Genomic DNA, 11,782 nt, shown 5'->3' on the forward strand with positions numbered 1-11,782 from the left:
CCCAAAGAAACAAGAAGCACTAGATGACCCATAAGTTGGGAGTTGTCTCGATTTCAAAATAAGATTATAAAAAAAATAATAACTCCTCATCAATAATCGTCAATCTATTATTAAAGAGAACATTACAATATTAATTATACGTGTATTATGAAAATGAGACTTAACATATAAAAAAAAGAATATTATCTCATGAAAAGATAATTTTATGATAAGAAAAATTCTCTATATCTTATCAATTATACTTAAAAAAAAAAACTCATAATCTCATAATCACGTATCACGTCATCAGGGACGGAGCCACATATTGGTAAAGGGGGCAATGACTCCCTAATTTTTTCACATGTAAATGATATGTAAATTTTAATTTAGTCTCCTTTAAAATTTTATTTTAGTCTTATTTTATTATATAAATATTTTTGGTCATTTCTTATATTTTGTCTAACTCCGCCCCTGCACGAGTGCACGTCATAATTTTGAGACATATTCACTATTCTAAAAGAAAAAAAAGTATAGATACACAAGTAATTAATAATTATTAATTTTATAATTTTAAAACATAAAATTTAAATAACCATTAATTAATGTGATTTATACCTCACTCCAATCAACTTTACGTCTCTAACCCAATCTTTTTATAATTTGTTCATCTCTTATATCGTAATACCAAAATTAAAATATTTTTGAACACATACCATATTTGAGTTAAACACCAATTTAAACGTCGTAAACCCCTCAATTATTTTGTCTTGTGTAAGCAATTAATTATCTATAGGAAGATTTTATGATGCTGATCGTGATTGTCAACATTCCATGCTTTCATGTGGTGTCAGATTAAAAGAGTGACACATAGAAATTGAGGTTTCAAACTTGGGATGTGGCTTCTATAAGGCCAATATATTGGCCATTGGTACAATGCCTCGGCCAAGCTGAGATTAATAGGGGGTAATAGATTTGTGTTGTGGTTTCGTTGCTTCCGTTTTGATTGTTTGATGGAGAATGATTAAATATAAGTTAATCACAAATTATGAATTGTTGGATAATGGACTGAAAGTTGATGGCTCATGTGAAGTTGGCCAAGGATAATAAAAAATAAAAAATGGGCCCAAAAAATCACCAAAATGACTAGCTGAAAATCAAAGTGCATGAATTAACCCATTTTTTTTCAAAAAATAATTAGAAAAAAGGCTCTCTTAAAAAGCGAAAAGGAGAAAAATAATACTTTTTTTTATTTATAAAACGTACAATTTTTTATTGTAAGAGTTAAATAATCTATTTAATTAAAATACTCATTTATAATTATTTTTACATATAAATTAGTCATAATTATATTAATATTTTAAAAATAGAAATAATAATACATAATATATACTTATTATTATTGTAACAATTTTTATTTATCTTTAATATTTTAACTTGTTATAAAATATTTAATTCAAACTTTTTTTATATATTTTATCATTAATAAAATATTAAAATTTCTTACGTCAATACTAATATATATATTATATTATTAATATTATTATAGTAGTAAAATTAATAACATGAAATACATTTATTATTATATATTTTTTTTATTTTTTTATTTTATCATTAATTATGAAATATATAAAAAATTTAAATTTAATTTTTTTGTAACAAATTAAAATATTAAAAATAATTTCTATTTATTATATTAATAATAAATATATATTTTATATTTTTATTACTAATATATAATTATAATAATAATTATTAAAAGTATTGTAGTCAAATAGATTAAAGTATATGTTATTTAACTCTTATATATAAAAAAGTGTACATTTTAAAAATAAAATAGAGAAGAATGTAATTTAAACATCTTGTAGATAATTTTTTTTCTCATAAATTAATAAATAAAATAACTTCATTTATTATTTAATTCTAAGATATATTTCTAATAAATTCTATACATTAGTTAATCATGCTAAATAATAAAGCAGTTAGTTATAATATAATTCTAGAGATATTTAAATTATTTTTTATTTCCTAAAGATGTTTATATAATCCTAATCCTACAAAATCATATCACAAAGCACATTCAATTTTACATATTTATCTTCTAATCCTAATTCTAATACTATTACCATGAACGTGTGTTACTGTGTTCCCTTATTTTTCTATTTTTTTTTTCTATTCATTTGGGTCATTACAATTCCAGCGCTTCCTTTGTTCCTCTATAGAATTTTGTGATTTATTTCTACAAAAAAAAATGACAATCTTACGGTGCCTTTTGTTTAATGCTTAACTTTTGTTTAAATTATTTTTTATAATAATTTTAAAATATTTAAAATTTTTTAATTTTTATACTTTTAAATTTAAAATTAATTATTTTATCTATTTTAATAATTAGACAACACTTTTTAAGCACTATAGCAAACACCAAAAAGAATATCACCCTTATAACTTCCTTATTTTTGGCCTGAATTATCCAATGGATCAGGACCTCCATTTGCATCACGATTTTTTTTATTCAAAAAAATTATATTATGTATACATTAAAATTAGCGACTAACCATGATCCTACCAAACGAGACTTGTTGCGCTATACGTACGGACGCTACCTGCTCCTCCACGCGTGTCCACTATCTGTAACACAAAATGACAATATTTAATGCCGACAAATGAAATAAGCACGAGCGAATTTCCTTATCCATATATCAATCTAACTCATCCATCGTTGGTGACAAGTTATGACAGTACGACACAACATTTCAAAAAAAAAATATCTAGTGCCAATTTATAATTTTATATGGATGCCGGTCCCACATATATCTTTACCAGATTTATTTAGGCAGAACGTTGGTCCAATAATCAGCAGCAAATTTTATTGCCTTCATCCGTTTGGCCGTTTCTCAGTTGCATCTTCTTCACTTCAAAAGTATACGCTCTTAGTTGCTACTAGAAAAGGTAAAATTATTTCATTTATGATATCAATCGATCTTTTCTTCTGTTGAATCTTCAGTCTTTATTGAATCCTTTCTGATCAAGCTAGCTAATAGGTGCATAAATTAAAGAAAAAATAATGTCCAAGATTGGGAGCTCTCTATTGGTGCCTTCTGTTCAGGAGCTAGCAAAGCAATCCATCACCCAAGTTCCTGATCGCTATCTTGTTCCAAAACAAGACACTCTTATAATACCTAAGACATCTTCTTTTATACAAGTCCCTATCATCGACTTAAACAAGCTGCTATCTAAAGATGCATTTGAGCTTCACAAGTTGGACCACGCATGCAAAGAATGGGGATTTTTCCAGGTTCCAAATTTAATTTCACTAGGTTAAAGACCTTTTGCTAACTGATTTTTTAAGAATTTGGGTGTAATTATTAGTAGAGAAAATAACAAATCGATTCTGACTTTTTAATTCGTGAACATTTAAGTTGTTGAGGATTTAAAAATATATTTAAATTTTTAATTTTTTTAAAATTTAGACATATTGATCTTTAAGTTTAATTTGTCCAATTTTAAAAATACTTTTACATGTGCATCCGTATCAACTAGATCAATACAATGGGAGTTATATTTAATTTTTTCATTGAGTTTGACATATTAAAGTAAACATGAGGGATTAATATATCTATATTTTAAAAAGGTTAAAAATTTAAATGTATTTTTAAATTTTAAAAAATTTAAATATCTAAAAATTAAAAGATTATAGACTTATTTGTCTTTTCCTCTTATTAGTATAGTAGAAATTTTAACTATAAAAATATAAAATACATTAGAAACATTTAGAATACAAAAATAAACGAACACTATCTCAGCATGACTATAATGGCCTAAAAGAAGAGATGTGATCAGTTTCAATCATGCAAGTGCTTTTGAGTTTAATTATTATTACAGGTACTACAGTAACAAATCACGTCATTTAAAACTGTGGCATGACCTAATTTTATTAAAAAAATAACTAAGTGTTGTAAATAATAAATTAGATAGATATTTGATTATTGCAAGGAAGCCTTTCAATGAATCATCAATTTTTTTGGGTAAATGTTACTAACTTAAAGGCAGTTTACTAAGAAAATAATTATACTGTTGATGACATATAACAATATTTTATTTATGAAAAATAATCATATAATAACTAGTTAATATTACAAATAGCTAGATCGATATGTTTTGCATATATACTTTGACTTTTAATTTTGACTTTACAATATTTACTTTCTACATATAATGTAGCTTAAATTTAAAATTTTAAATAAGAATAAAATTTTAAGATAAATATTATGCGTATATATTAACTTTTCTTCATCAGGGTTCTTGGATTAAAGATTTGGAAGTGAAACAAAATTAAAAGAGTATTAAATTTAGTACTTCACATAAAATACATACCTAACTCCTTAAAAATATAAATATGATAAGTTTTGATTATGGTTGGTGAGACATATTGTTTTATAAATTTTATAATGTCATAATTATCTGCAGTTGATTAATCATGGAGTCGACCCTTCGTTGATTGAAAGTGTGAAGTTAGGCTTTCAAGACTTCTTCAATCTTCCAATAGAAGAGAAAAAGAAATTATGGCAAAAACCTGGCGACATAGAAGGGTTTGGTCAATTGTTTGTGGTGTCTGAGAAACAAAAATTAGAATGGGCAGATCTTTTCATCATTAACACACTTCCATCGTATGCAAGGGATCTCAACTTGTTTCTCAATATTCCTCAACCATTCAGGTCTTACTCCTTCTTTGCAAGTGTTTGCTACCGCACATTTTATATATATATATATATATATTTTTAATTTTTAACACTAAAATACGGGTGAAGGACTTAAAACTGAATTGATAAATGTAGGTTTTATATGTCTTGAAAAAGAGAATTTGAATCGTGACACTTTTACTATATCAATAGCCAATATTACCAAAATAAAGACGAACAAACTCAAACTGATTCAACCCCAAGACAAACGAAGCTACAATTTTCAAACTTCACAAATCAAAATGCCAAGAACACATATTATATTTATTACTATGAAGAAGATGAAAGAATAGTAGTGTTTGTGATTAAACGTATGAATGATATTAAGCTTGTTATTGTACCAGTACATTGAGAGAGAATTATGGTATTTATACACTAATAGCCTGAGAGAATAGAGAGAGAAAGGTAACAGAATTTGGAGGAAAAATAACTAACTCTCCCTCTGTTTCCCATATCTCTACCCTTTATCACTTTGTACACTTTTCATAAACCCCTCTTCATTCTTAGGGGAAGATTAGGACTGACCCTAAGTTTGTCTTGAAGGATGTTGAACATATTGAATGATTAAGGTTTAGTTAAGGCATATCGATTTGGTCTCTTGCCGGGATATGCACCACATAGAGTTGTCGACTGTTTACCATTTATAGACTAAGAGATTGAAACTCGCTCAAAGTGCCAAATTGAACTGAAGCTAATAAAGCTCGATACTCTGCCTTTGTACTGCTATGACTCACTTTGGTTTGCTTGTGACATTTCCACAAAATCAAGTTACTCCCCATATAAACATAGTAGCTAGTAATGAAGCGACGATCATTTGGATCACTTGTCCAATCTACATCAGCAAAACCAGATAATCTAAAGTTAGTGCGTTTAGAAAACGTAATTCCATGACTTACTATGCCAACCAAGTACCTTAGGATATGCTTTACAACCTTTCAATGATTTAAAGTAAGATCCTGTATGAATTGAGAAACTCTGTTCACAGAATATGATAAGTCTGGTTGTGTCATAACAAACTTTTGTTGAGATAGATGAATGCCTCCATTGTCCAGATAAGTTTCCTCTAGACATAAGAAAAAGTTGAATCTTCCTAAGCGGATGATCCAGCACACAAGCCCTCAGCATATTTTCTAGGGTTTGTATCATCCTCTCCGATTGACCATCGATTTAAGAATGGTACGCAGTGCTTAAGCTCAATTGAGTTTCGAAAATTCTCTGAAAAGTTTCTCAAAATCTCGAAGTGAAACGAGGATCTCTGTCAGAAACTATGGTGTTAGGGATACCATGCAACCTTACAATCTCCTTAATGTATAAGCGTAGCAACTCCTCCAAAGTATAATTCATCCGGACGGGCAAGAAGTGAGTTGACTTCGTTAACCGATCCACAATCACCCAAACTGTATCAAATCCTGCCTGAATCCTCGGCAATCCAAACACAAAGTCCATTGCGACGCTTTCCCATTTTTATTACGGAATTTCCAAAGGTTGCTGATACGGAATTGACAAATAATTCACTATTATGTAGAACTACCGGCAAGTGCACCAGATCGTATCAAGTAGTAAAATTCACGGTGAGTGAGTGTCGATCCCACGAAAATTAAGGAATTAAGCAAATAATGATTGATTGAGAAATTTGGTTAGACAATTCATAGTTTGATGATGGACAAGTAATGAAATAAGCATGAAATGTAAAATGACTTGAAGGAAAAGTAATCAAAAGCTGGAAATGACTTTGAATGTAAAAAGCAGAAAGTAAATGATTGAAAAGATAGATTGCTGGAAATTAAAAGACTAGAAAGTAAAGATGACAAAATATAAAAGCTGGAAATCTAAATTGGAGGAATAGTAAATTGCAAGATTATAAACACAACAATGTAAAAGAGCATTAAGTAAATGAAAGCAAAGAAGGGGAATTAAGAGGATGAGAGGGGGATCATTGGGGGTTTAGAGATATTGAATTCTCTGAATCAAAATGGGTTTCATCTCTACTTTAATCATTCAATTATTGATCTCTTGGCAAATCATAAGTAATTAAATCCTAATTTTTTGGTGATTTGATTTCTCTTAACTTGATGAATTGCCAATCTCTTGATCTAATTGATCATGAGAAGAGCTGAAGGTTGGTCTCTAATTTAGAGCCACAAAATTTCATGAATCAAATCATAGATTGATTATATACCACATATCAATCTCAAATCCAAATTCACATCAATTGCGAGAAAGAACTTCAAGCATTAATTCTATGATTCCTTTCTCAATTCCTCATAGAATTCAGTTAGATTCAATTTCTTTCTCAAGATAATTGAATCATTGCGATAAATAACGAATATTCTCCCTAAAGAATAATTGAAGATAAAAATAAAATTACTATTGATCCATCAAATTACGATAGAGTTCTTGACTCCAGTCAATTAGCCACTCATGACTTTCAGAAAAGAATCAAAAGTGAAAAACACAAAAGGAAGAGTGCAAAATGGGGTTATATACTACTCTCAACTCCCAAAATTCCACTCCAGATCTGATTCAAATCACTACAATTACAATTCTATCCAACTTATGGTCCTCTTGCTTGTAGTCGAGTCTTCTTTCTTCAAAGATTGTGAGCCCAAGATGGTAAATTGCCTTGAGATTGAATGGCGTGTCATGGAAGTGCCACTTTGGTGGCACACCAAATATTGAAGGTTTTGTGAAGGTGGTTCAGCGTGCCACGCCCTTGGCATGCCCATTATGTAATTGTTCCAAGTTGTGAGGGTGTGTGGTGGTTGACACGTCAACCACACGCCATAGTGCACGCCAAGGGTGGTATTATGCTCCCTGGGAAGTTGGCCCAGCGTGCCACTTCCGAGACACGCCAGCTCCCATGCCCACTTGGAGAAGAATGAAGCTTCGAGGGCGTGTCTCTCTTCCCACGCCAGAGACACGCCCTTGCCATGCCAACTTTTGCTCTTTGAGGCATCTTTTGGGAAGTTGGCCCAGCGTGCCACTTCCCAGGCACACCCATGACACGCCAAGGGCTGAAGCTTGAGGGCGTGTGGTTTTGGCACGCCAACCACATGCCAAAGACACGCCAATGAAGCGCCAATGCCACACCAACTTCTGAGCTTGGGGGCGTGTGATTTTGGCACGCCAACCACACGCTATGGACATGCCAATGAAGCGCCAATGCCACGCCACTTTTTGCTATCAATCTACTGTGACTTAAGCATTATAGGCCACATAGTGAGGATATTATAGTAAAAGGTGGAGTGATGTTCCTAAGATTAGAATGGAGCTATTATAAAAGTCTTACTCTCCTTCATCATAATAACTAATTTTTTTTTATTCTTCCAAAATTTATAACTATTACATTTTTAAAAGATGAGAATTTTGAGGTCAAATATGCCAAGTACTCTTATTTGAATGGGGCAATGAAGGTGTTCCATGCGGTTGCTTCACTATATTAGAAAATATGAGGCATACACTTACTTTTGGGACTATAACTCTATTATGTAACCCTAATTTCTATTTCAACTCATCATTAAATTAATTCATAATAACCAGGCCATATGATATCTAGACATATATAATAAGTCCATACTTAACGAGATGGCTTAAACTACATAAATTTTCATATTATTAATTTCATATCAGTCATCAAACTATATGGTATTCCATAATATGTAATTATAAATAACCAGATAAATTTTCAGCATGTGCTTTGTATCTATTGTTGTATTTGTGCCTTTCTACTTTCATGGTGTATGAAAAATTGCCCATTAATAATTTTTTTTTTTTGTAGAACTCATCAAATGAAGTAAAGTATTCATCATTATAAAATGGAAAAGTTTAGGGGGCCAGCAGTTTTATTGAATTTGGGCCAGCATATAGCCAGCAGAGAAAGGTGAGCCATTGGATGAAATCTCATACCAATCTCACACCATCAAATCATGATTGATGGCTAATTGATGGCTAACAATCACAAAAACTGCTGGCCCCCTAGCATTGCTCTTATAAAATAATCACATTATGTGATAATAAATGCAACTAGGAAACTCTAACATCTCTTGTATCAATGCAGAGACAATCTTGATAGTTATTCCTTGCAACTCGGAAAACTTTTCATGGCAATCATTGGGCATATGGAAATGGCTCTCAAAACTAAACCAAATGAATTGTTAAAACTATTTGAAGATGTAAGTCAATCAATGAGATTGAATTATTATCCTCCATGTCCCCAACCAGAAAATGTAATTGGACTGAAGCCTCATTCTGATGCTGGTTCCCTTACCATCCTTCTCCAAGCAAATGAAGTAGATGGCCTTCAAATAAGAAAAGATGGAATGTGGATGCCTATTACACCGCTCTCTAATGCATTCATCATTAATGTTGGAGACATATTGGAGGTAATTTGAGAAAATTATTTTTTTTTCTCATGCTATGCTACATGAAGAACAACAAATAACATATTATAAGAAAATAATCACAACATAAAAGTTAATGTGCACTAAAGATTTGGAGAAAACTAACAACAATAAGTCATAAAAATAGATAGAGTAACTTTATCAATTTAGAGAGTGGATCACAAGCTTAAAAGTGTCTCTTTTTGGTTTAAATTGAAACAAATAATTTGAATTCATAGAATATATATAGCTTTAGTCATTGTCACCTAGCCATCAACAATTGTAGTCTATGTGTGACATGTTTTTATTTTTATATCAATCAACTCGATCCAACATGAATACCTAAGGACACTAGTGAATGTTTATATATTAGTGAAATCCTTAAAATCTTTCAACATACTCGACACTGATCATTTTAAAGTTAACAAAAATATTATATTTGCACTTTTTGGAATCTCAAAAAGTGTCTTATTAGTACACTATGTAAACCTTCAAAATATTTTTCTTTGAGAAATTTTTTTGTCTTCTTTAATTATGATTTTATTGCAGATACTGACCAATGGAATTTATCAGAGCATCGAACACCGTGTAACAATTAACTCAAAGAAAGAAAGAATTTCCATTGCTGCATTTCACAAACCTCAAATGAACAAAGTTATAAGCCCAATAGAAAGCTTGATTACCTCTGAAAGACCTGCACTGTTTAGGAGAATCAGCGTAGCAGATTACTATAAAAAATACTTCTCACGCCAGCTCCAAGAAAAATCAATACTCAATGATGTCAGGATCAAAAGTGATAATTGTGTTCACAAGATTTTATAGGATAGAATAAGAACAAAATAATTAATAATCATCATGTTCATCAATAACCACCAGTAAGTATAGGCTCATTTGTTCAAGACTTTGGGTCGAATGCATAATATATATATATATATAGCAAATGTATTAAGTATTAAGTAGAAAATTTGTGTCATGAATTTGAAATAACTTGAACTAGCTACTTGGCTTATTTGTGCTAGAGAAATGTTGTGTAATATATATGTACTTTTTATTTAAGAAAAAAAAATCATGGATATAGAAAAAAGTACTTACTTTTATTTTCATATAATCTATCGAAGTATTTCAAAGAATGTATCAAGTGGTTAGCTACTTCACTTGTCATATTAGGTGACAAAGTGAGAATTAAGCTTTAAACTTTGTCACTTTAGAATTTTAAGATTCAAAAAGGATTCTAAAATACCTCAACTGAAGTAACTTGTTTTCTACTAATGTTTTAAGTTGCTTTTCTTCATCAATTATATATTTATTTATTTTTACATGTGAATTTTATTCAAAAACAACTAGCATTCAATTTAGGCCTCACGATACTGAGTCGATATATTTAAAGTAGTACAAACAGAAATGTCTGATTTAAGCATGTTTATTTTTTATTGAAAATAATAATTGACTATGTTATGTTACCTTTATAGCTAACTTTATATATTAGCTAAGAGATTAAGTTATATTTTTAAGAATAATTGAATAATTTAACTATTCAATTTAAGTTTAATAGCAAACAAGGGTACTTTAATTTAAAATTTTTTATTTAATCGATCTCTTTATAATTTAAAAATTTTATTATTTCTCTTATGCTCAATTTATAAAACATTAGAAGAAGTGTTATTTAAGTCATTTATTACAAATTAAAATCTTATATAAGACTTGCCACTAAGCCTTGCCAGTTTCCTGTTGTGCTGGTCCTGCCATTTAGTTGCTCTATTTCTATTTTGCTTTTCTTGACTACGTGTGCCTTTGGATTTTTCTTGTGTTACTGTTCTTATGTTATAAAAATCTATTAGAGTGAACTTTTATTTTGTTGATATATTTATATTTATTTTCACTTACGATTTAATAAAGCATATAATGTTAAGTTTATGTGCATAATTTATATATGCTGACACTGTTTTCAGTGTTCTACTCTCTTTCTACTTCTAATGCTTTGTGATAAATTGAAATGCTCATATATATATATATATAATTGTTAATTTTTTATAAATATTTTAAATTAACAAATTATATTTGCGTTTCATCTTACAATTCTACGAATTATGATTCTACACTAGTCTTCTAAATCGAAATAAAAACTACGAGTTCACTGTTTTAGTTACAAGACTTTAGATAAGCATTCAAAAATAATGAATATCTCTTGGTTCCAAAATGTGAATATGTATCAATTCAAACTATTTGAAAACAAACTTTTCTCATTTTACTATAACAAGTATAAGGCGTTACTTCATTTATGTTAAAAACATTGTACAAAAGAAAATGGATGTGTACATCTTGCATTATTTTAAGGAATCAAGCACATAGTGAAAGAAGAAAATGTTTCTAACATTATTAAGACACTTTCTCACATTATATATACAAGTTAAGGGACCCTAAAAAAATGAATGTATTATTACTATTTTCTACAAGTGTTCATTATAAGTTATTTAATTTTTTTTATTTTCTTTCATTTTTCTATATAGGCTACTTACCTTAGAGTAATCTAAGTTATTCTTTTTATATCTCATATATACTAGACTAATAAACACATATTTGAGTAGTTCCTACATTCTGTATTTTATTGGAACAAGGATCTCATATCTTGTATATATCTTGTATATGTATCTCATACGTGTAACATCTTACTTAACTTTTAACACCTCA

General features: G+C 29.5%; 1 protein-coding gene and 1 long non-coding RNA gene across 3 annotated transcripts; one reads left to right on the forward strand and one right to left on the reverse strand.

Moving 5' to 3' along the window:
* The first annotated feature begins 2,780 nt into the window (after positions 1 to 2,780).
* On the forward strand, positions 2,781 to 10,173 carry LOC130980146 (protein SRG1-like). 2 transcript variants are annotated; one of them, XM_057903791.1, is made up of 5 exons: positions 2,781 to 2,925; positions 3,018 to 3,271; positions 4,444 to 4,691; positions 8,773 to 9,097; positions 9,644 to 10,173. In XM_057903791.1, exons 2-5 carry the CDS (start codon positions 3,041 to 3,043, stop codon positions 9,914 to 9,916), a joined length of 1,077 nt encoding a protein of 358 aa, XP_057759774.1. In that variant the 5' UTR covers positions 2,781 to 2,925; positions 3,018 to 3,040; the 3' UTR covers positions 9,917 to 10,173. The 2 variants fall into 2 exon arrangements, with proteins under 2 accessions (XP_057759774.1, XP_057759775.1); XM_057903792.1 differs by having other exon boundaries at positions 2,838 to 2,925; positions 3,011 to 3,271.
* LOC130980147 (uncharacterized) lies at positions 4,998 to 8,044 on the reverse strand. Its single transcript, XR_009086885.1, has 2 exons — positions 5,648 to 8,044; positions 4,998 to 5,547 (listed from the first exon to the last, which is right to left on the reverse strand). It is a non-coding gene; the product is annotated as an uncharacterized LOC130980147 (long non-coding RNA).
* Positions 10,174 to 11,782: the final 1,609 nt, after the last annotated feature.

The sequence above is a fragment of the Arachis stenosperma genome, chromosome 5, assembly GCF_014773155.1.
Source record: "Arachis stenosperma cultivar V10309 chromosome 5, arast.V10309.gnm1.PFL2, whole genome shotgun sequence".
Taxonomy (NCBI): domain Eukaryota; kingdom Viridiplantae; phylum Streptophyta; class Magnoliopsida; order Fabales; family Fabaceae; genus Arachis; species Arachis stenosperma.

Coding starts and splice junctions, on each gene's coding strand:
- LOC130980146 (XM_057903791.1), top strand. CDS start 3,041: ATGTCCAAGATTGGGAGCTCTCTATTGGTGCCTTCTGTTCAGGAGCTA. Junction 3,272..4,443: donor AAGAATGGGGATTTTTCCAG/GTTCCAAATTTA, acceptor AATTATCTGCAG/TTGATTAATCATGGAGTCGA. Junction 9,098..9,643: donor ATGTTGGAGACATATTGGAG/GTAATTTGAGAA, acceptor ATTTTATTGCAG/ATACTGACCAATGGAATTTA.